At 34.0% G+C, this 27,425-nt stretch overlaps 1 protein-coding gene across 6 annotated transcripts in view; it reads right to left on the reverse strand.

The window, feature by feature from the left end:
• The window catches only part of FER (tyrosine-protein kinase Fer), a 287,316-nt gene that overhangs the window by 228,548 nt on the left and 31,343 nt on the right, over positions 1 to 27,425 (reverse strand). For all 6 annotated transcript variants that reach the window (XM_073960882.1, XM_073960880.1, XM_073960878.1 and 3 more), the window contains exon 2: positions 18,061 to 18,713. In XM_073960882.1, the coding sequence (XP_073816983.1) occupies positions 18,061 to 18,256 (196 nt within the window). In that variant the 5' untranslated portion in view covers positions 18,257 to 18,713. The remainder of the gene's footprint in view (positions 1 to 18,060; positions 18,714 to 27,425) is intronic.

A 27,425-nucleotide genomic window follows, 5' to 3' on the forward strand; every position in this document is an offset into this window, starting at 1 on the left:
CGAACAGACCGTAAACTGCACTTAAATATATATATTGAACTTTGGTGAGAGAGGTACCCTAAGGAGAAGACCGATATGGACCAAATTGGTTGCACCGTTCAACAGATATAGAGCGTACAACTTTAGCAAAAACTTTGGAACTTTTGGGGGGGAGGTACCCGGAGGAGGGAATCGCCATGGCTCATCTTGGAACTTATACAGGGTGTTTTTTTAAGCTAGATAGAACTTTAAATTGTAAAAAGTAACACAAAAAATTAAATTTTGATGAAACTTTGTTTTTATTTGTTTCAGTATACTCTGACAAATCATCATGAATAGACTCACGCTTGAACAACGCTACGAAATTATCCAAATTTACTTTGAAAATCAGTCGTCGATTCGCGCAACTTATAGACGACTTCGTCATTTGTATGGTGTACATAATCGTCCATCTGAACAAGCCATTCGTCGAACTGTGGATAGATTTCGAACCACATACTCTCTTCCGCACGTCGAAGGAATGTGCGTACTGAAGACAATATCGCCGCTGTAAACGAAAGTGTGGCAGAAAATCCAAATTTATCGATTCGTCGTCGGTCGCAGGAATTGGGGCTCTGTCCGTCCACTACGTGGAAAATTTTACGCAAAGATCTCGGCCTACACCCGTATAAGATCGAGCTGGTGCAGGAATTGAAGCCACGAGACCATTATATGCGTCGTTCTTTCGCCGATTGGGCTCTAGAGCAGTTGGCAAATGACCCGTTGTTTTATCGCAAAATTGTGTTCAGCGATGAGGCGCATTTTTGGCTTAACGGGTTTGTTAATAAGCAAAATTGCCGCATATGGAGTGAGACCAATCCACAAGAGACCCTACAGACTCCATTACATCCAGAAAAATGCACCGTATAGTGCGGTTTTCACGCTGGTGGCATCATCGGACCTTATTTCTTCAAAAATGAGGCCGGAGCTCGCGTTACGGTCAATGGAGATCGTTACCGCACCATGATCAATGATTTTTTGTTTGAAAATATGGATGACATTGATCCGGAGGAGATGTGGTTTCAACAGGATGGCACTACGTGCCATACGGCGAACGCAACCATCGACTTATTGAAATCAAAATTTGGCGATAAGTTGATTTCGAGAAGTGGACCTGTCAATTGGCCTCCAAGGTCGTGCGATTTGACACCTCTCGATTATTTCCTGTGGGGTTACGTGAAGTCACTGGTTTATGCTGATAAACCAGCAACAATTGATGCCTTGGAGACCAGCATTGTTCGTGTTATTCGTGACATACGGCCAGCAGTGCTCGAAAAAGTGGCCAAAAATTGGACGTTCAGAATGCACTTCGTCAAGAACAGCCGCGGTACCCATATGCCCGAAATCATTTTCAAATGTTAATGTCACGTATTGATCTTTCGAATAAAAAAAATTTTGAATACAATTTAATTTTTTGTGTTATTTTTTACAATTTCAAGTTCTATCGGACTTAAAAAAACACCCTTTACTAAATTTGGTCAAAATATTGCGAAGTCCAAATCGGTTGATGCGTTCAAAAGTTATAGTGCACTCCAACTACTACACATGCTGCCATAGAGGTTTTACTCAGGTAAAACTTACTGTCGTAATGGGGATAGGGAATACAAGTGGCTACAACAAAAATCAAAGCGATTTAAGAGCAGCCCTTAAACTGCACTTTTTGTGGAAGTTAACTGAAGGAGTGGACCGATAAAGCCCAAATTCTAACTTAAACTAAGTTTGGACAAAATATTACTAAAGCCAATTTTTTTGGACCGAATAGGCTGATCCGTTCGAAAGTTATCGTGCGCTACACATAGTAACCCATATATGACAGCTTTCGGGCTACTTTCTCAGGAAGTAATGGGGCAGCCAAGACAAGTGGCTGAAACAAAAACCAAACCGATTCGAGAGCAGGTCTTAAACTAAACCTTTTCGAAATTTTGTATGGGAAATAGCTAAAGGAGTGGGACGATATAGTCTATATTGCAACCTCATATATGTCTGATAGACATTTCTGCAGAGGTTCTTGCAAAACATGAACCAAATCGGTTACTCCCTTCAAGAGTTATCGTGCGCACAATGTGGGGAAGGTACCCGAAGGAGTGGACCAATATGGCTCATCATCGAATTTATACTTAGCTTGGACAAAATATTACGAAGAACAAATTTTGAACCAAATCGCCTCATCCATTCGAGAAATATCGAGCGCTCCAGCTTGTGAGACTGACGGACATTGCTAAATCGACTCCAATTTATCTTAAACGGATTTCGTCCAAACATACTTAGCTGTATTAATCATTTCCACATATACTACATTCATATTGTCACACATCATCCCCGAAGCGATTGAACCGCACACCACTACCCACAGTGGCTCACATGGACAATCCTAATTCTTATTTCCTCACGATTCCAGAATTGGCCTTACATTAAATATCGCATTTTTTGAAAGAGATATCTGAAGTAATTGGCCGACATAGTCCATGTTGGAAGTAGCTACTTTTGATAGTTATCATGCCTACCATCCACAAACAGCCCTTTAAATTAAATTAAGCGACAATTTTGAACTTATGCATGGGAGGTACCCAGGCTTGAGAGAAATATAACAATTCGCAAAGGTTGGACTATTTACTGTCTGCATAAGTTTGATACATTCCATCTACTCGGCAAGTTCCCTCTGGGGAGACGTAGAGCGTAGAGTTGTACAATCTAGTTCATTTGAAAGATCTAGTTCAATAGCTCAGCTCTTTAAACTGAACTAGGTCAGTAATCTAGTTCATAGTTCACTGTCCAGTTCAATCATTGGGATCAAAATCGTTCACCGGCTCTTAATCGGTCGTTTGATGAAAACGCATACATACACCAAATACAAACAAAAGACTAATATAATTTAACTACTCCATAACAAAAATATTACATTTGCATAGTTTTATTGCACTCTTAAAGAAAGATTAATTAATTTTAGAAAAAACATCCTTCATTTAGTTGGCTGGCAAAAAATCGTATGTTGTGTGTGTGTTTCTTTTTTCTCTTTTTTTCTATTCAAAAAGGCAGATTGAATCTGGATTCGACATATTGTAAAATGTTATGTCTCGTATGTTTTTGTAAAAATTTTCATTTTCGGACAGCTATTCCATGTACCTTGATCCAAAACATAAACAAACTGATCACATTACAAAGGCATCCCTTAACATAGACGACGCCGTTACTTTATGTATTTGTGAACGACATGTTGAACTAGATTGTGAATTGTTCGTTGATCGTACGGTCACCGACTGATTATAGTTCAGTGAACTATAATGAACTATACCGACTGATCTAGTTCATACACTATTTTCAATGAATCGTTCAATTGAACTAGTTCGTTCATGAATTATACAACTCTAGTAGAGCGAAGATGTCAAAAGAGCGAAGATTGTTGAGCTTCCCTCTTTCGAATATGTAAATGTAGTACTATAAATCGCCTAAGATCCTCTACGATCGCTGCAATATTCTGCGATTGCAAGAACCTCTGCAACCACCTGTCGATTAACAGTCAGACACCCAACTTGTCGATCAACCTTTAACAAAACATTTTATACTAATCGGCCTCTGTCGCCACCACCTAAAAAATCTTCTTATATATAAAAACCGATTTTCTTGAAAATTTCAGAGAATGTACAGGAAACACTTGTGGTGAAAATAGGCTGTATATTTTGTGAATTTCAGATGGGGCGAGGAACCTCCCCTATGCCCTACTTTTTAAAAACGCAATTTTAGCACGCCCACTTTTTTTGCGAAGCAATGGTTGTTGTGTCTCCGATCCTAGGCCCTCATTTGGGACCTAAAGACCCGACCACGCCCACTTTTATAAATATGTTATATATCCACAAGTACTTAACCTATTTTCTTGAAAATTTCAGAGAATGTATGGGGATGAACAGTGGTGAAAATAGGTTAACTATTTAGTTGAATTTCGGAGGTACCTTAGGCCCTAATTTTTAAAAACGCTATTTTTGCAAAACTTACGAAATTATCGGTTAGAAAATTAATTTACGAGGCAACGGTGGTTGAATCTCGGAACCTAAGTACCTATTTGGGCCTACAGACCCGATCACGCACACTTTTTTTATACCCTCAGCTTTTATGCTAACGAGGGTATACACATGTAATCGAAATAACGGTTTTAGACCCCAAGTATGTTTGGGCGAAATCAGTTTCAGACAATTTGGAGTCGATTTAGCAATGTCCGTCAGTATGTCTGTCTGGCTGGTGCGCACGATAACTCTCGAACGGATCATCCGAATCCAACCAAATTTTGGGAATCGTAATATTTTGCCAACCAAATTTTGGGTATCGTAATATTTTGCCTGAAATTTGTACCAGACTTAGATGAGGTTCCAATATGGACTCAATCGGTGCACTACTTCGGGTACCTCCCACACAAAATTTCGGAAAAGTTCAGTTTAGGACCAGGTCTCGAATCGCTTTAATTTTTGTTGTAACAACTTGTATTCACTGTCCTCCATACGACGGTACAAGTTTCATCAGGAGCAAGTAAATACTTCGTGACAAAATAGCCTGAAAGTTGCAAAAAAAAACCCTATGACGCCGCACAATGTCGCGAGTTCATATTAACTGTGGCCAAAAATAGAAGGAGTTGTCGTAGGTGCATCAATTTTGGTACACGTACATATTATTGACTTACAATCTTCAGGACAAAAAATTGGGTTGGTCGGTCCACGTTTTGATATAGCCCCCATAGAACCGTACCTCCTGATTTTCGGTATTTTTAATGTTTTAGACACAATGACCAACCGAAAGTATTCAAATTTTGTGGTTAGTCTTCGGCAGAGGTATCAAACACTCCAACAGAGGCTTCCCGGCTTAGGTCCACGTTTTGATATAGCCCCCATACAACGGTACCTCCCGATTATCGGTATTTTGTAGATTTTAGCCTCATTATTATACCGAAATTGCTGAAATTTGCTACTTAGTCTTCGTAGGGGGCATTATACCTTCACCTTGAAATTTGTCTGCATAGGTCCACGCCTTCATATAGCCCCCATAGGACGGTACCTCCCGATTTTCGGTATTTTGGAGGTTTTAGCCTGATTATCAAACCGAAATGGTTGAAAATTGGTATTAAGTCTCCGTTGGGGGAAATTATAACCTTCCACCAGAAATATGTCGGTATAGGTCCTCGTCTTCCTATAGCCCCCATAGAACCGTGCCTCCTCATTTTCGGTATTTTGAGTGTTGTGACCTCAATATCCACCCGATATGACTGAAATTTGGTGTTCAGTCTTCATATTGTTTGTGAGCATATTGAATATATCAAACTCTTGTCCTTATATATGAGAAATTTCGTTTAACAAATTTTTTTGTAAAAAATCGATTGATTTTCGCTGTTCACAATTTTTTTAAAAATTGATATTTTTAAAATTCTCTCGTTTTAAAGCAAGATTATTATGTACTTTATAAGACCACAAAAATATATGATGATCGGTTCATTCGTTTTCGCGCTATAGCCAACACCACAAAACGATTTGTTAAAAAAGGAGGTATCCTCTCAGTGAGGTGGTCGCTGAAAAAGAGAAATGACTTATTCGTCTGCAAACCTCTGCAGCTGAGCCCTTTATATATTTGAAGTACTCACTTTTACAAAGCAAAAATATCGATATACACTTTTATACAATTTTTTTGCTTCAGAAAATTAATAAACTTAGTAATATATGTTTGGGTAAATGTAAACACCATATGATTAATATTTACATGCAAACAAAAGAGTAGCCAAGTTTATTACATCCCAAGAGAACTTAGGAACAATTTTTGCAGCGACCGTTACTTTTAAATTTTAAATATTAACGCATAATATAATTTATTAATTTTAGAAAAAAAAACACTAAAATACGTGTTAACTAAAATTTTCGGATTTAAATCCTCATATAGCAAAAACTACTTCACGTATCAGTACTAAATTTAATTAATATGTTTTCTATCACTCCCCATCAATAAATTTGTTCAACGAAGTATTTAGTTTTTACCATTTAGTTTTTACCACGGTCGTGACACTGTGCGCCGTGCGTAGTTCTTGGAGCGCAAGATAACTCTCGAACGAATCTGCCGATTCCGTCCAACATTCGGCCTTCGTAATAGTTTGTGCAAACTTATTTTAAGTTCGAAGATAAACCATATCGGTCCACTCCTTCAGATAACTCCCCTCACAAAAGTTCAAAAATGTTCGGAAAAATTGTGCGCACGATAACTCTAGAAGGGAGTGACCGATTTGGTCCATACTTTACACAACCTAATATATCTACCAGGTATAGATCATGTTCGAATATGGACCGATTTGGTCCGAAATTTGGCCTTCGTCATATTTTATCTAAACTTAGTTTCAGTGCGAAGATGGGCAATACCGGTCCACAACTTCCAGTACTTTCCCCCAAAATTTAAAAAATGTCACTAAAATGGTATGCACGATACACTTTCTCGGGGTAATCAATTTGGTCCAAACTTTGGATCATCTAATATTTTGTCCAAATTTAGTTTAACTTCTAAAATAGCCCATATTGGTCCTGTCCTTAAGTTACCTTCCCGGCAAAAGTTCAAGATTTTTGTTTAAGTGCAGTTTAGGGATATGTATACCGATGCTGTTCGTTGTGGTCCTGTTTACAGCGTACCTCCTCCGCAACACTTTTGAACTTTAATCCTAATCCAAGTAAGTTCAAATGTGTAAAAAGGGCCACAAATTTCGGGAAATACATTCGATCTGTCCGTAGATGAAAGATTCAATTCACATAGGCATATCTCTGTCGGCAAAGCCGACTGGTACTTTTTTACTTGTTAAATATGTTATATCTTTGAAACTTCTGAACCATTTTTAGTAAACATTTCAGTCAATGTACCGGGGTGACCCCTGGTGAAAATAAGCTATTTATTTTGTTGAATTTCGGAGGGGGCAGGGAACCAACTCTAGGCCTATTTTGTAGAAACGCTAAAGTATCGGTTTGAAAATGAATTAGCAATGGTGGTTGTGTCTCCCAACCTAGGTATTTATTTTGGACCTAAAGCTCTGACCAAGCCTTTTTTAAATATCTTATATCTTTAAAACTTCTGTATCGATTTTCATGGAATTTTCAGATGATATATTTTGACGAATTTCGGCGAAGCGGGGTTTGAAAATTAGTACCAAAAAAAACAAAAATTCGTAGTTTTCTTGGAAAAAATTGATTTTATTGGCCTTTACAAGTGTGGTTCACACATTAATACTTTAGCATCGATAAAAAATATTAACAAAATATATACATATTTCATGCTTAAAAAAATATACCAACCTCAACTTAAAAATTTGCTAACAATAACAAATAATTGTTATTAAATAAATTGTTATCGTTAATGGCAATTTTAATAACCCATGTAATAATAGACAGACGTCTTGGCTCAGTGCACCATTTAACATTTAATTATTATTCATAATGAATGATTCTTGTTAATGATTTTCGTGGCAGACAGTTTACAACAATACTGCCGTCATCTGTCATTTTACACACATTTACTTGGGTATGTTTTTTTAAATAACTAATAATCGACATTTAACAACTCTGGTTCATATAAAAAATTGTAGACAAGAGTGTGTTCCGACGAAAGGGAGCCGCAAAGTATTTAGACCAAACATCAATTAAATGGGAGATGATTGGGCTCGGAACACTTATTTTGGTCTCTTTATGACTAACACAATTTACAAATGAATATTTTTTCTCTTTCCCATTTAACCCTGACCTTTGTCAATTAATGAATTATGTTCCAAATTATGAAAAATATGAGAAATACCATAGGCAAAACTCAACAGAAGCGGCTGCACACGCTTAGTTTAGTTAACAAACACATTTTTAAAAGAATTATTGGAAGTTAATTTGTTAAAAGAAGTAAACAATGGTTGATTGTTTTCAGTTTCTATTGTTTTGTCATACTGAAGGTCAAATATTTGGAATTTTTGTTTAAGAAATTTGAAATCTGACAACAACTTGTTCCGTTGTCAATCTCAAAAAATTTTGAAAATATAAGAAGACTCATATTTTTATGAAAAAAATAAGAAGAATTAAAAATTTTAGTGGGGATGACTTTTTCTTTGTATACGTAAATATAATCGGGGTGAATTTTTTTATATAGGATAGGTTCCTCGGGATGAATTTTTCCTTAAATAGGAAAAGTTCATTGGGATGAATTTTTCCATATATAGGAAAGGTTCATCGGGATGAATTTTTTCTTATATAGGAAAAGTTCATTGGGATGATTTTTTCCTTTTACAGGAAAAGTTCATCGGGATGAATTTTTATACAGGATGAAGGAAAGGTTCATTGGGATGAATTTTTCCTGATATAGGAAAAGTTCATCGGGATGAATTTTGTCCTTATATAGTTAAAGTTCATCGGGATGAATTTTTCCTTATATAGGAAAAGTTCATCGGGATGAATTTTTCCTTATATAGGAAAAGTTCATCGGGATGAATTTTTCCTTATAAAGGAAAAATTTCATCGGGATGAATTTTTCCTTATAAAGGAAAAATTTCATCGGGATGAATTTTTCCTTATATAGGAAAAGTTCATCGGGATGAATTTTTCCTTATATAGGAAAAGTTCATTGGAATGAATTTTTCCTTATATAGGTAAAGTTCATCTGGATGAATTTTTCCTTATATAGGAAAATGATGAATTTTTCCTTACATAGGAAAAGTTCATCGGGATGAATTTTTCCTTATATACGAAAAGTGTGTCGGGATGAATTTTTCCTTATATAGGAAAAGTTCATCGGGATGAATTTTTCCTTATATAGGAAAAGTTCATAGGGATGAATTTTTCCTTATATAGAAAAAGTTCATTGGGATGAATTTTTCCTTATATAGGAAAAGTTCATTGGAATGAATTTTTCCTTATATAGGAAAAGTTCATCGGGATGAATTTTTCCTTACATAGGAAAAGTTCATCGGGATGAATTTTTCCTTACATAGGAAAAGTTCATCGGGATGAATTTTTCCTTACATAGGAAAAGTTCATCGGGATGAATTTTTCCTTACATAGGAAAAGTTCATCGGGATGAATTTTTCCTTACATAGGAAAAGTTCATCGGGATGAATTTTTCCTTACATAGGAAAAGTTCATCGGGATGAATTTTTCCTTATATAGGAAAAGTTCATTGGAATGAATTTTTCCTTATATAGGAAAAGTTCATTGGAATGAATTTTTCCTTATATAGGTAAAGTTCATCTGGATGAATTTTTCCTTATATAGGAAAATGATGAATTTTTCCTTACATAGGAAAAGTTCATCGGGATGAATTTTTCCTTACATAGGAAAAGTTCATCGGGATGAATTTTTCCTTATATAGGAAAAGTTCATCGGGATGAATTTTTCCTTATATAGGAAAAGTTCATCGGGATGATTTTTTCCTTATATAGGAAAAGTTCATCGGGATGAATTTTTCCTTACATAGGAAAAGTTCATCGGTATGAATTTTTCCTTACATAGGAAAAGTTCATCGGGATGAATTTTTCCTTATATAGGAAAAGTTCATCGGGATGAATTTTTCCTTATATAGGAAAAGTTCATCGGGATGAATTTTTCCTTACATAGGAAAAGTTCATCGGGATGAATTTTTCCTTACATAGGAAAAGTTCATCGGGATGAATTTTTCCTTACATAGGAAAAGTTCATCGGGATGAATTTTTCCTTACATAGGAAAAGTTCATCGGGATGAGTTTTTCCTTACATAGGAAAAGTTCATCGGGATGAATTTTTCCTTACATAGGAAAAGTTCATCGGGATGAATTTTTCCTTATATAGGAAAAGTTCATCGGGATGAATTTTTCCTTATATAGGAAAAGTTCATCGGAATGATTTTTTCCTTATATAGGTAAAGTTCATCGGGATGAATTTTTCCTTATATAAGTTCATCGTGATGAATTTTATGGGTATGAATTTTTCCTTATATAGGAAAAGTTCATTGGAATGAATTTTTCCTTATATAGGTAAAGTTCATCTGGATGAATTTTTCCTTATATAGGAAAATGATGAATTTTTCCTTACATAGGAATAGTTCATCGGGATGAATTTTTCCTTACATAGGAAAAGTTCATCGGGATGAATTTTTCCTTATATAGGAAAAGTTCATCGGTATGAATTTTTCCTTACATAGGAAAAGTTCATCGGTATGAATTTTTCCTTACATAGGAAAAGTTCATTGGGATGAATTTTTCCTTATATAGGAAAAGTTCATAGGGATGAATTTTTCCTTATATAGGAAAAGTTCATCGGGATGAATTTTTCCTTATATAGGAAAAGTTCATCGGGATAAATTTTTCGTTATATAGGAAAAGTTCATTGGGATGAATTATTCCTTATATAAGTTCATCGTGATGAATTTTATGGGTATGAATTTTTCCTTATATAGGAAAAGTTCATCGGGATGAATTTTTTCCTTATATAGAAAACATTCATTGGGATGAATTTTCCCTTATATAGGAAAAGTTCATTGGGATGAATTTTTCCTTATATAGGAAAAGTTCATATGGATGAATTTTTCCTTATATAGGAAAAGTTCATCGGGATAAATTTTTCGTTATATAGGAAAAGTTCATTGTGATGAATTATTCCTTATATAAGTTCATCGTGATGAATTTTATGGGTATGAATTTTTTCCTTATATAGAAAACATTCATTGGGATGAATTTTTCCTTATATAGGAAAAGTTCATTGGGATGAATTTTTCCTTATATAGGAAAAGTTCATTGGGATGAATTTTTCCTTATATAGAAAAAGTTCATTGGGATGAATTTTTCCTTATATAGGAAAAGTTCATCGGGATGAATTTTTCCCTATATAGGAAAAGTTCATCGGGATAAATTTTTCGTTATATAGGAAAAGTTCATCGGGATGAATTTTTCCCTATATAGGCAAAGTTTCATTGGGATGATTTTTTTTTATATAGGAAAAGTTCATTGGGATAAATTATTCCTTATATGTATAGGAAAAGTACATCAAGATGTATTTTCCATATATAGGGAAAGTTCATCAGGATGGCTTGCTTTATCTCACATTCCCTTAAATACCACTCATTCAAAATGAATTAAAATGTCATTGGTTTGTTACTTTTTTACTGGAAATTCCAGTAAAAAGTCATTAATGTTAACGATTAAACAAAAAATAAAAAAAGTCAAATTCATTACCCACTCCAATGAAAATTTCGAGCTGTAATTGCACAATTTATGTGTGTCTCTGTCGGTGTATAAAATGTTCAAAATGATTTTACAGAAAGATATTTGACATTTTTGCGGGAAAACCCGCCCCTGCTCAATAACATTTAAGACTTGAAAACCAAAACTGATAACAAAAAAAAAAATAAACAATTTTGTGCAACATGCAAACGCCAACCATGAAACATAAACCCCCGACAAACGGATCATGTATCATTTACTAGAAGAAACAACAACAGAAAAAAAACAAACAACAAAACCATGATTTACTGCCATATAACAAATACCACAAAACGTACAGCTACAGTGGTCGAGAAGTGTCATACAACAAAAGTTGTTGGGTGGAGAGAGAGGAGGTAAGTGGGGTGTATATTTGTATTTGCTCGCATATAGCAGTGAAATGTGTAAAAGCCCCAGAACAGTGGAATTTCGAAAAATTAAAACTCATGTGACATAAACAAGGGTCAGTCGTTTTTACCGAAATATTTACTCTCGGCCCATGGCCGATGAAATGAAATTGTCAACCTTTATACACTTGGATACGGATCGATCAAAAATGATTCCAAAGGTACACCAAGTCCCAAAAAGGTCTATATCGGACAAAAAAGTCTGTTACCTCCCTCACCAAAGTTCAAAATGTTCACTTGAGGGATGTTCGAGGATCGTATTGAAAAGTTTACCGAATATACTCCTTGTAGTTCATTTTACAGACCAATGCTAACGCTAAGCTTAACAAGTGTGTGCGTTTGATATCCTCACCGAGATCCTTTACAATCCCACTGTGCCGCATACGTGTGGCATCTATGCACAAAAAACATAAACGCACGCACTCGCTAGCCCTGAATGTTTTGTAAAGTGTTATTTTTTTCAATATAAATTCAGTTTGTCACATGAAAAGTGAACAGGCAGTGTTTTTTGTTGTTTTTCTTATCACCAATAATGAAATAAATTATTTAACTGGACATTTCATTCATGGACAGCCACGAATGGTTAGAGTAAAATATCTGCAAAAAAACGAAAAAAAAAAACATTGCATACACTGCCAATAAATGTCGCCATAACGATACGCCGTCCGTTAATGAATGTAAAAATCCCAACAATACAAAACACAGACATTGCAGACATTGTAAAGTCTGTGACGTTGACCATTCATTATTTGTCGGGGATCATGGATTAACACTTTCACTTTTGTTTGTAGCACCACTTAGTGTTGGTGGGGCTATTCGCTGGTGCGTGTTGCGGTGGCGTTGCCAAAGATCAACTGAGAGCCTTTATTTGTCGCCATTGGAGTGAATAGAGTTTTTGCAGGGCATAACACAACATTTTTAAATATTCCCCATCTCAGTGCGAAATGCGTTAAATAAATTAATTATGACTGACAAACCATTACCACATATAACAGTTATACAGCAGACATAAAATAAAACATTAAAAAAAGGTTGCAGCACTTTTCGCACGGCCTTAAATAATGGACATGTCATGTTATTAGAGAGGTTATAAAGTCATAATAGCTTTAGAGTCATATACATCAATTTGCATCTATTGGGGAAAATAAAAATTTATTGGAAATACCTTTTTTATTTGTTGGAAATGTAGCTTGTAAAAAACAAAATGGTTTAGTATACAAATGAAGACCAGGAGGTATCATATCTTCTTATATAAACAGAAAAAATATTCATCCACGTTACGAAAAAATTTTAAAAAGTGTGGCCAGTATTCAGATTCATGAATAATATGAAATTTAATATTTTATATATGTTTAATATTATTTAAATTTTACATTTCTTATATATTTTATATTTAATAGTTTTTATATTTAATATTTTAAATTGTTTTTATTTTATATTTAATATTTTTATACCCTCAGCCTTTCGGCTAGAAAGGGTACATGGTAACATGGGGCGCCTTCGCCACGTTTTTGTTCAAAATGTTCTCATACCGACACCGTTAACGTTTTTTCAAATATTATTTTTGGTACAAATATTAGCATATCTTGACTATAAGTTTTGATATATAAGAGGTTATAATTTTTGTTTTTAAAATATTATTTTTGAAAATTTACAAAATGTCTAAAAAGTGGCGAAGCCTCCCCAACCATGGGGCAGCTTCGCCATCGATATTGAACATTCTCCAACGGACTCTAAAACTGTAATTTACCATACTTCTTCCTTAAATATCAACATTATGCAAAAGAGGAACATGTTTTCTATTGAATAATCTAAAATACTTTTAATATTCACAAAAAGTAACCGATTCTAGCGGTTAATTGAAGTGGGTACCTTGAATTTAGGTACAAAAATCATAATATAACTAAAACAAGATACGTTCATAGAATTTTTTCAATTTTTTTTTCAAAGTGGTTTGTGCGGAACATTTTTATACCCCCAGCATTTATGCTAACGAGGATATATACACTTTCATACGGGCAAAATGTGCCTCATCGAAATAATGGTTTTAGACCCCAAGTATGTTTGGACGAAATGTGTTTCAGACAATTTGGAGTTGATTTAGCAATGTCCGTCCGTTTGTCTGTCTGTCTGGCTGGTGCGCACGAAAGCTCTCGAACGGATGAACCGATTTGGTCCAAAATTTGGCTTTCGCATTATTTTGTCCAAACTTAGTTTAAGTTCGAAAATGGGTTATATCGGTCCACTTCTTCCGGTACCTACCCCACAAAAGTTCGAAGATGTTCGGACAATTTATGCGCACGATAACTCTGGAAGCGAATAACCGATTTGGTTCATACTTTGCACATCGTGAAATTTCTACCAGACTTAGATGAGGTTCCAATATGGACTCAATCGGTCCACTCCTTCGGGTACATCCCACACAATATTTCGGATAAGTTCAGATTAGGACCTGCTCTCGAATCGCTTCGAGTTTTATTGCAACAACTTGCATTCACTGTCCTCCATACGACGGTACAAATTTCATCAGGGGCAAGTCCATACTTCCTGAGAAAATAGCCTGAAATATGCAAAAAGCCCCCATGACACCGTGTGTAGTGGTTAGAGTGCAAGGTAACTCTTGAATGGATTTGCCGATTCGGTCCAAAATTTGGCCTTCGTAATACTTTGTCCAAACATAGTTTAAATTCGAAGATAAGCCATATCGGTCCTCTCCTTCAGCTACCTCCCCCACAAAAGTTCAAAAATGTTCGGAAAATTTGTGGACACAATAACTCTTGAAGGGAGTAACCGATTTGGTCCATACTTTGCACATCGTGAAATTTCTACCAGACTTAGATGAGGTTCCAATATGGAATCAATCGGCCCACTCCTTCGGGTACCTCCAACACAAAATTTCGGATAAGTTCAGTTTAGGACATCATCTCGAATCGCTTTGTAGCAACTTGTGTTCACTTCCCCCCATACGACGGTACAAGTTTCATCAGGGGCAAGTCCATACTTCCTGAGAAAATGGCCGGAAAGGTGCAAAAAGCCCCTATGACACCTTGTGTAGTGGTTGGAGCGTAAGATAACTCTCGAGCAGATCTGTCGATTCGGTCCAAAATTTGGCCTTCGTAATATTTTATCAAAATACAGTTTAAATTCGAAGATGGGCTATATCGGTCTACTCCTTCAGGTACCTCCCCCACAAAACTTCAAAAATGTTCGGAAAAATTTTGCGCACCATGACTCTTGAAGGGAGTGACCGATGTAATCCATACTTTGCACATCCTAATATATCTACCAGATATAGATCAGGTTCGAATATGGACTACATTTGTCTACCCCTTCTGGTACGTCTCACTCAAAATTTCGGATAAGTTCACTTTAAGACCTGCTCTCGAATCTCGAAGTTGAAGCGATTTGCATTCGCTACCTCCATTACGACGGTAAAAGTTTTTTCAGGATCAAGTCCATATTTCTTGGGAAAACAGCCCGAAAGGTGTAAAAAACCCCTATGTCACACATATGTGGCGGTCGGAGAGCACGATAACTCTCGAACTGTTTAACCGATTTGGTCCAACATTTTCGGTCCGATTTGGTCCAACATTTCCGGTTCAAAACTTTCGGTACTTCTCCTCAATATTTAAAAAATGCCACTAAAATGCTAGGACGTTATCACTTGAATGGGGCAACCAATTTGGTCCAAACTTTGGATCGCCTAATATTTTATCAAAATTTAGTTTAACTTCTAAAATGGCCCATATCGGTCCTCCCTAAGGGTACCTGCCCTACAAAAGTTCAACATTTGTGTCTTAGTTCAGTTAATTCCTAATCCACCTTTTTGTCGGCAAGTTCAAATGTCCAAAAAGGGCCACAAAATTTTGAAGAGACTTTTAATACATTAGATCTGTCCGCAGGTGAAAGTTTCACTTCACATTGGCTGAGGGTATACACTGCCGCTCACTTGAATAGAACCCCCCTGCAAAATTTTATTCAACCTCCATTTTTTCCCAATTATACAAGATATGAAGTTTTTAACTTTTATTATATTTTGCTTCATGTGTTTGGAGTAAACTTAGTCATTCATTTGCATTCAAATCCAATTTATATAAGAATTATACATGAAAGACAAAATAAAGTCAAAAATGGGAGTAAAAAATTTGGCTCATTTGAATAGAACCCCCTTTAAAACTTGGGAATGCAGAAAGATTGTGTTAGAATAGCGATGCATATTCACTCTATATTAGAAACGAAGTACTTTCAGTACTATTCAGTAAAAGGATATCCCTCCTGATTAAGGATACATCCGCATATCTTGCCTTGGCTAGGATTCTTTAAATAATCAAGTGTAATACCTAACAAAGCTTGCTTATTTCTGTCAGCAGGTTTATTTTTGGAAGCGTACTGTCTCCTAGAGTCGTATATTTTACGCATAAGTCATTCCCAAACAGTTTAGAGCATATTTACCACTGTAAAATATGTGGTCCCTCCAGGATATACGCATTTCTATTCAAATCTTTAAGTTTTGATGACTCGAAGTGTACAAAAGTTTATAAAATCATAATGAAATTGTCACTCGGGATATCCGAAAATGTTTCTCAATACTGGAAATGCCTGGAGAAGCCACCATATTCTACAGTGGTAAATATTCTCTAAACTGTATGGGAGTGACTTATGCGTAAAATATTCGACTCTTGGAGTCAGTACGCTTCCAAAAATAAACTTGTTGACAGAAAAAAGCAAGCTTTGTTAGGCATTACACTTGATTATTTAAAGAATCATTGCCAAAGCAGGATATACGGGTGTATCCTTAATCAGGAGGGATATACTTTTACTGAATAGTACTGAAAGTACTTCGTTTTGAATATAGAGTGAATATGCATCGATATTCTAACACAATCTTTCTACATTCCCAAGCTTTAAAGGGGGGTTCTATTCAAATGAGCCAATTTTTTTACTCCAATTTTTGACTTTATTTTGTTTTTCTTGTATAATTCTTATATAAATTGGATTTGAATGCAAATGAATGACTAAGTTTACTCCAAGCACATGAAGCGAAATATAATAAAAGTTAAAAACTTCATATCTTGTATAATTCGGACAAAAATGGAGGTTGAATAAAATGTTGCAGGAGGGTTCTATTCAAGTGAGCGGCAGTGTATATCTGTCGGCAAAGCCGACTAACACTTTTTTACTTGTTTATATTTTAATATTTTTGTATTTAATATGTTTTATATTTAACATATTTATGTTTAAGATTAATATTATAATATTTTTTATATTTTATATTTTTGCTATATTTTATATTTTTAATATTAAATATTTTTATAATTTTTTTTATACTCAATATTTTTTATATTTAAAATTTTTATATAATACTTTTATACTTTTTTTATTTAATAATTTAATTTAATATTTTTATACAGTAGAATCTCGATAATTCGTAATACATGGGACCGGTAACTTTATACGAATTATCGAGGTTTTCGATTTAGCGGGTTTAAAATGTGTAGGAAATGGATTCAAGGGACCGACAGCTTATACCAATTATCAAAATTTTCGACTTATCGAGGTACGAATTATCACGGTTCTACTGTTTTTATTTTTATAATTTATATTTTTTATATTTTATATTTTTTGTATTTAATTTTTTTTATACTTAATATTTGGAATATTTAATATTTTCATACTTAATATATTTTATATTAAACATTTTTTATATTTAATAGCTTTTATATTTAATATTTTTTATTTTTAATAATTAATATTTTTAAATTTATTTTTTATATAATACATTTTTATATTTAGAATTTTATACTTTATATTTTATGTTTTATAGAAAGTTATAGGACATTTTATTTATATGCATTATTTTAAAAATAATATCGAAGAAATCCGAATATAAATAACAAGTTCTTTACTCTATATTTGCATTTATTTTATATTTAATCTTTTTTTGTTTATTTAATATTTTTGTATTTTTTTATCTTTAACATTTTTTATATTTAAACATTTTAATATTTATTTATAGTGTTTTATATTTTTATAACAAATATTCTTATGTTTAATATTTTTTATATTTAAATATCTTTATTTATTTTTATTTAATATTTAATATGTTTTATATATTTTACCTTTTATGTTTTAACATTTTATTTTTACAGTGTTTTATTTAACTCGCTTGCCGTTTAATTTCGCCACCATTTATAATTTAAATACAAGCGTTTTGTTTTATTTTTATTTGAGAGATTCCATCATAAGAAAGTATATACATATTGAGGCTAAGCGACAAATTATTTTCTAGTTTTAAGTGCATTTATAAATAAAACACTGAAACTTAATTTTTTAAAATTATTTTTTATTTGTTCAAAATAATACCGAAGAAAACTAAATAATAAATCCTCTACTCTATATTTGCATGTACTCCGTACTTACCTTGCATGTCATCGGCTCGATCGATTTTCAAACCCTGTTGCGCCACAGCAGCTAATCCAACGGCATATTCTTTGTCATATTTGGCCTTAAGTTGGATGGTACGTTTCATGATCTCCATAAGACGTAGTTCGACATCTTGACGGGCGACTAGGGCCTCGTGTGCTGCGCGACCCTGAAGGGCCGTTGAAAAGCCCATCTTTGCGAGAGGTTAACAATGAACAGGGAGTAAAGTTTTGAAAATAGTTGAACAATTAACGCGAAACACTTCCGAAAAAAATATTTTCAACCAAATCGTTATTAGTTAAAACATTACAAAAATACGAAAATTTCACGACCGAAACGAAAAACACTCACGAATTTATTTTTGCGTTAAATTAGCGACACTTTTGTTGGCTAGCACGTGTGGCCAATTTTAAAGAACATTTGTTGCCGTTTTTCGTTTATTCTTTCGCTTTTTAATTGCCAATATTAAAGATCGCCACTAAGAATAGAGAGAAAAAATATTTTTATTTTTCCAATTTTGATTTCAGTTTTTTTGGCAAAAAATTTTTTTCTTTAAATTTTTGTCACATTTGGCCTGGGGAGAAGAGGCTGCTTTGTGATGGGGCCATCTTTATTCACTCACTTTGGCAATTTGTAGGCCACGCGTTTTGCTGTAACGAAAGCAACAAGAAAAGAGAATTAAAATTAACAATATTTTCTTTCCAAAAAAAAAAAAAAAAAAAAAAAAACAAAATAAGAAAAAAAAACATTTTTGTTAAAAGAATAGAAGAATACGTTTCTTGTTTTGGGATGACAAGAATGAGGGGTGAGGCCTGGATTTTTTTTTTGTTTTGTTTTCAGTTTCAATTCAATTTTGTTGGAGAGTGCCAAAATATACAAATTTTTGTATATTGTATTTTATTTATTTTGTTTTTGTCAAACGTAGCGTCATGGCATGGTGGCCCCCAGTTTCAAAGAAAAGAAAACTTTCACATTTTGCTGTGTGTGATGTCTCACTAAACGACGGACGGTACGGTCTGTTTGTTGGACACTGGGTGTGTGTGTGAATGTGTGAATTTTTCGATACAATTTCATCATCGCCAATGGTGGTAATGATCATTATTTATTGCCAAAGTGTTGTTGGCCATATTGACAAGTTGTTGCTGACTAGGTGGCTGTCAGAATGGCTGACTCCCTGGCTAATGTGCTAAATAGTGTTGCTGGTTGCGAAAGATTTCGTTTGTTTCGTGTTTTTTTCTTGATTTGCTGGTAATTCTCTGGTGTGGCGTTTTGTTTGTGTCACCACTTTTTACTTTCCGGCCTCCATGAAGTGGCATTTTTGATATTCTTTTTTATTTTTATACCCGCATTCGAGGTGGTGGTTGTGACCTATTTTGCAGTAGCCACTGCAGTAAAGTAACCCAAATATCGTTCCGGTGGATTTATTTGTTTTTTGTTTGTGTTTTTTTTTTATTATATTAAGTGTTCTTAAATTTTGTTTAAATTGTGATTGTATTCATAATTTGCTAAATGCAGATTGTTTACGGATAACGAAAGTATGGATAATATATACATTTCCGCACGGTGAGAAAAATCAGTAAATATTGTTCACAAGGACTGGATAACAATAAAGGGATAATGTATAAATATTATCCACAATGCGTGGATAATGTATAAATATTATCCACAATGAACGGATAATGTATAAACATTATCTACGATGAGCGGATAATGTATAAACGTTATCCACCAGGAAAGGATAATGTATAAACATTATCCACCAGGTGTGGTTAATGTATAAGTATTATCCAGGCGTGCATAATGTATAAATATTATCCACTATGAGCGGATAATGTATGCAAATTATCCACAATGCATGGATAACGTATAAATATTATCCACAATGCGTGGATAATATAGAAATATTATCCACAATGCGTGGATAATGTAGAAATATTATCCAGAAGGCGTGGATAATGTATAAATATTATCCACAAGGCGTGGATAATGTATAAATATCATCCACAGTGAGCGGATAATGTATAAATATTATCCACGATGAGCGGATAATGTGGAAGGCGTGGATAATGTATAAATATTATCCACAATGAGCGGAAAATGCATAAATATTATCCACAATGCGTGGATAATGTAGATGTATAAATATTATCCACAAGGCGTGGATAATGTATAAATATTTTCCACAATGAGCGGATAATTTATTAATATTATCCACAATGAGCGGATAATGTATAAATATTATCCACAATGCTTGAATAATGTATGAACATTATCTACCAGGCGGGGATTATGTATAAATATTATCCATCCAGCGTGGATAATGTATAAATATTACCCACAAGGGATGTAGAATATATAAATATTATCCACAAGGTGTGGATAATGTATATCTATTATCCGCAAGGCGTGGATAATGTATAAATATTATCCATCAAGCGTGGATAATGTATAAATATTACCCACAAGGCATGTATAATATATAAATATTACCCAAAAGGTGTGGATAATGTATATCTATTATCCGCAAGGCGTGGATAATGTATAAATATTATCCACAATGAGCGGATATTGTATAAATATTATCCAAAATATTGCCCACAATGAGCGGATAATGTATAAATATTATCCACAATGAGCGTATAATGTATAAATATTATCCACAATGAGCGGATAATGTATACATATTATCAACAATGAGCGGATATTGTATAAATGTTATCCACCACACGTGGATAATGTATGAACATTATCTACTAGACGTGGATTATGTATAAATATTATCCATCAGGCGTGGATAATGTATAAATATTACCCAAAAGGTGTGGATAATGTATATCTATTATTCGCAAGGCGTGGATAATGTATAAATATTATCCACAAGGCATGGATAATATATAAATATTATCCACAAGGCGTGGATAATGTATATCTATTACCCACAATGAGCGGACAACGTATAAATATTATCCACGATGGGCGGATAATGTAGATATATAAATATTATCTACCAGGCGTGGATAATGTATAAACATTATCCACCAGGCGTGGATAATGTATAAACATTATCCACCAGGCGTGGATAATGTATAAATGTATAAACGCGGAACTGGGTCAGCTAGTGTATATATATATTATGCGCAAGGCGTGGATAATGTATAAATATTATCCACAAGGCATGGATAATATATAAATATTATCCACCAGACGTGGATAATATATAAATATTATCCACCAGACGTGGATAATATATAAATATTATCCACCAGACGTCGATAATGTATAAATATTATCCACAATGCGTGGATAATGTATAAATGTTATCAACAAGGCGTGGATAATGTATAAATATTATCCACCAGGCGTGGATAATGTATAAATATTATACACCAGGCATGGATAATATATAAATACTAGCTGACCCCGTCCGCGTTGCTGGCCCATTTTTGAGATCCCGGTATAAACATTTACAACTACAACATTTTTCTACAACTACAACTTTTTTCTACAACGGATTTCTACTACCAACACACCAACTAATGATGTAGACCAGAGGTCCGCAAAATGCATACAAAAGGCACACTCTATTGCCTTTTCCCAAAAGCGAATAGTGCAGTGCCTTGCACATAAAAAATATGAATGTGCAAAAAGCAGATTCACCCCAAGAAATGTTTCACTGCTTTAGTGCATGCTTGCATGCTTTTACATTTGTATTCACACGATTCGCAAATGCAGTATGCACAATACCGCATACCACCACACAGTATCGTACCATCTACTGTTTGAATAAATGAACACATTTGCCAAATTTCGCTTTTTCTTTGAGTTTCTTTAATAATAGGATAAACACCATTACTAGTAATTGTTTTTATTTTATGTTTATTAACATGTAAATTTGACCAGAAATATCTACTGCTTTTTGTAATGCAACGTGCTTTTTCGAAGGCAGCGTGCAAGAAAAAGGCAACGAGCTCTTTTAGTGTGTTGTGTGTGTGCAATTGGCACACACTCATGAAAGTAAAGGCAAAGCAAGCAATAGCACTAAACAGAAATGGCAATAGCAAGCAATGAAAAAGGCACGAAATTGCGAATATGCATTAAAAGCGAGTGGCATTTTGCGGACCTCTGATGTAGACCACAATTATCAATGTCTTGTTTACCAATAATAATATCTGAAATTTCACGTTTTGGTCAAAACAGCTGTGGGGGAGGTCACCCGAGACCACTACTTCCCGTTATACTATGAGAATTTGCATTGAAAGCTGTTAATTAGATATTTTGAAGAACTTTGGCTGATTTGATTGTTTTGGAATTTTGGTCAAGTACCATTTCAAATTATCGGAATTTTACTGTGAAAATTGTGAAGTTGACCGCAATGTCTAACTTATTGAAACCAGTGTTTATAGCGCTTTTAAAGACACTCGTACTAACATTAAGGATATTATCTGCAATTATACATTTTTGAAAAAAAATGTGGACCGCGATATTTCACTTCCGCGATGACCATTCAGGGTTAGGGCAATAATTACCATAGCATTGCAAACAATATCTTCGATTTCACGTTTTGTTAAAAAAAATTGTGTGGGAGGTACCATGGTCACTCCTCTGACCACTATAAAAAATAGTTAAAAACCTATTCTCAGACCTACAAACTCCACATACAAAATTTCATCAAATTCGGTCCAGCCGTTTCGGAGGAGTACAAAGCCGAACACCGTGACAGGAGAATTTTATATATATATAGATTATCCACCAGGCGTGGATAATGTATAAATATTATCCACCAGGCGTGGATAATGTATAAATATTATCCACCAGGCTTGGATAATGTATAAATATTATCCACCAGGCGTGGATAATGTATAAATATTATCCACCAGGCGTGGATAATGTATAAATATTATCCACCAGGCGTGAATAATGTATAAATATTATCCACCAGGCGTGGATAATGTATAAATATTATCCACCAGGCGTGGATAATGTATAAATATTATCTACCAGGCGTGGATAATGTATAAATATTATCCACCAGGCGTGGATAATGTATAAATATTATCCACCAGGCGTGGATAATGTATAAATATTATCCACCAAGCGTGGATAATGTATAAATATTATCCACCAGTCGTGGATAATGTGTAAATATTATACACCAGACGTGGATAATATATAAATATTATCCACCAGGCGTGGATAATGTATAAATATTATCCACCAGGCGTGGATAATGTATAAATATTATCCACCAGGCTTGGATAATGTATAAATATTATCCACCAGGCGTGGATAATGTATAAATATTATCCACCAGTCGTGGATAATGTGTAAATATTATACACCAGACGTGGATAATATATAAATATTATCCACCAGGCGTGGATAATGTATAAATATTATCTACCAGGCGTGGATAATGTATAAATATTATCCACCAGGCGTGGATAATGTATAAATATTATCCACCAGGCGTGGATAATGTATAAATATTATCCACCAGGCGTGGATAATGTATAAATATTATCCACCAAGCGTGGATAATGTATAAATATTATCCACCAGTCGTGGATAATGTGTAAATATTATACACCAGACGTGGATAATATATAAATATTATCCACCAGGCGTGGATAATGTATAAATATTATCCACCAGGCGTGGATAATGTATAAATATTATCCACCAGGCTTGGATAATGTATAAATATTATCCACCAGGCGTGGATAATGTATAAATATTATCCACCAGGCGTGGATAATGTATAAATATTATCCACCAGGCGTGAATAATGTATAAATATTATCCACCAGGCGTGGATAATGTATAAATATTATCCACCAGGCGTGGATAATGTATAAATATTATCTACCAGGCGTGGATAATGTATAAATATTATCCACAGGGCGTGAATAATGTATAAATATTATCCACCAGGCGTGGATAATGTATAAATATTATCCACCAGGCGTGGATAATGTATAAATATTATGCACCAGGCGTGGATAATGTATAAATATTATCCACCAGGCGTGGATAATGTATAAATATTATCCACCAGGCGTGGATAATGTATAAATATTATCCACCAAGCGTGGATAATGTATAAATATTATCCACCAGTCGTGGATAATGTATAAATATTATGCACCAGGCGTGGATAATGTATAAATATTATCCACCAGACGTGGATAATGTATAAATATTATCCACCAGACGTGGATAATGTATAAATATTATCCACCAAGCGTGGATAATGTATAAATATTATCCACCAGGCGGGGATAATGTATAAATATTATCCACCAGGCGTGGATAATGTATAAATATTATCCACGAGGCGTGGATAATATAAATAATATCCACCAGTCGTGGATAATGTATAAATATTATCCACCAGGCGTGGATAATGTATAAATACTATCCACAATGATAGGATAACGTATAAATATTATCCACAATGATCGGATAATGTATAAATATTACCCACAATGAGCGGATAATGTATAAATATTATCCACAATGATCGGATAACGTATAATTATTATCCACAATGCGTGGATAATGTATAATTATTATCCACAATGAGCGGATAATGTATAAATATTATCCACGATGGGCGGATAATGTATGAACATTATCCACCAGGCGTAGATAATGTATAAATACTATCCACAATGATAGGATAACGTATAAATATTATCCACAATGATCGGATAATGTATAAATATTACCCACAATGAGCGGATAATGTATAAATATTATCCACAATGATCGGATAACGTATAATTATTATCCACAATGCGTGGATAATGTATAATTATTATCCACAATGAGCGGATAATGTATAAATATTATCCACGATGGGCGGATAATGTATAAAAATTATCCACCAGGTGTGGATAATGTATAAATATTATCCACCAGGCGTGGATAATGTATAAATATTATCCACCAGGCGTGGATAATGTATAAATATTATCCGACAGGCGTGGATCGTGTACAAAAATTATCCACCAGGCGTGGATACTGTATAAATATTATCTACAAGGCGTGGATTGTGTATAAAATCTAAAAAAATGTCACAATATATTTGAGACAATTCCAGTATACCATCGCAAATAATACAATTCAAACATACATTTATGTTATTGTTGTTTGTCTGGCGTTCTAATTTGTTTGTCAACCATAGAATATTTATATATGATACATACATAAATTATACACATATGTATGTATTAATTTTCATTTTTAACTTGAGGAAATTCTTCTTACTAATGTAAGATACAAAGCAACAACTTGCAGCAAGTGGTCGGACACATTTCACTTTTATTCGAAAGCCAAACAAAAATTTATAAATAAAAATTAAAGAAGACCCACAACAACTAGTGACCATTATAATAGCCAATGATTGAGATCATTATGAAATTCCTGAGGTTTAAAAAATATACATCTTGCTGTATTTTTAGCAGCTGCCACAATCAACATATTAAGACACGTATTAAAAGTACATTTGTGTTTTTAGAAGACAACCCATTTATTAACATTTTGTAATTGTTTTAATATTCTTTTTCAATTCCAAGCACATCTTCAATTATATAAGTAAATAGATAAATCGAAATTAATTACCATAAAGACACATTGTATTTGTTATATTCTTCTATTTTATCTTAAAGTTCAAAGTTTTCAACATTCTTTGTGAAAAATGAACTCGCTCTCTTGCAAACAAAGCATTCAGAGGTGGTATTTGGTATTTAATCTGCTATGAATTGTTGTTACCGGCAAGTGACTACCGACCTGTTTGAGAACAAAGAATTTTTAATGCACAAAGAAACTTAAATGGAGTTTTGTTATATAATAATTAAAATCACTGCTAGCTACATTTGGACCAAAGAATCAATAATGGTTGCTGATCCAATTTATAATACTAGAGACGTATGCAGTAAGAGATCAAGAGTCGTAGGAACTAAAAATAAAATAACAGACATATCCATCTGTATTACGATCCTGTAACTAGTTAAAGACAGAATTACCGACAATTATCGATAACTGGAAATTTTTATCTGCGTAAGTTACCGAATTAAACTAAAGCTAACACCTATCGATACCGCAAGAGTATTCAACTTTTATTTCAACTTTTCATTCATAACTTTGTGTTCTAATTTGACCGATTTTCATCGGTAACGACAAAAAAGGTTACAGAATCCCACAAATCAAAGTAACCAAATTGATTATCTTACAAAACCTATTATATTAATTATTTTATTTTCAAACTTGCCTATTTTGGCTCTTTTCATTTCCTGGGCGAATTCTTAACCAGGACCCCAAAAATGCTAATTTTATTATACCCTACAACACTATGTGGGGAGGGTATTATAAGTTGATTTTGCCTCAAAAGTTTATAACACATCGAAATAATGGTCCAAAATGGTAAATCCGCATGATAATTCTCGCAGGGAATTTCTGATTGGTGCAGGCTTTGCACATCGTATTACGAGCCCTAACCACTATTAATTCGTACATCACGTATTTTTTCACTATTTAACATGAAACTTAATTAACGTCAAATATATGTCTAAAGAGAATAGATTTTCATAAATTTTTGTAGGATTAATTTTTCAGCCACAATAATGAACTGGTAAACTTTTTTCCATCGATTGGAAAATAATTGTGGCCTGTAGAGCGATTTTCGGAAAATTAGTTTTTGGTCCCCATACAAAGTTCTATGAAAAATAAAAAGCGGCCAGAGAGCACGGGTTATCGTTAACCGATCGTCATAAATTTTTGTAGAGATCATTTTTTAGCCCCAATAATGAACTGCTAAAGTTTTTTCATCGATTGGACAATAATTGCGGCCTTTAGAGAATTTTCGTGAAAATGCACCTTTGACCCCATACAAATTACTATGGAAACAAAGATCGCTCGGTAGATACGGGTTAACGTTAACCAATTTCCGTAAAATTTCATATATAAGGTTTTTGGATCAAATCGAAACAAATTTAGGAGGTAGGAGCTCCAAAATAAAAATATTTTGTTTTTTATGGGTCGCCCTAATATACATACTTTAATAACACATTGTTGAAATATGCTCTGTGTACGAATTAATAGTGGTTAGAGCTCGTATTTCATCCAGTCATGTATCAGGTTGGAATATGGATTGTATCGGTCCACTCCTTCGAGTACCTCCCACACAAAATTCGGATAAAGTGAAGTTTAAAAGCTCCTCACGGATCGTTTTGACATTTTTTTTCCTCTCGCATCGTTTTGACTCTTTTTCAGTAGATTGTTGGAGCGGCCTCATTTACAATGGTAAAAAAGCTTCAAAACCCTGTCGGATATGGTGCAAGATAACTATAAAACTTTTTCAA

The sequence above is a fragment of the Musca autumnalis genome, unplaced genomic scaffold (assembly GCF_047663935.1).
Source record: "Musca autumnalis isolate F117 unplaced genomic scaffold, ASM4766393v1 scaffold_1, whole genome shotgun sequence".
Taxonomy (NCBI): Eukaryota; Metazoa; Arthropoda; class Insecta; order Diptera; family Muscidae; genus Musca; species Musca autumnalis.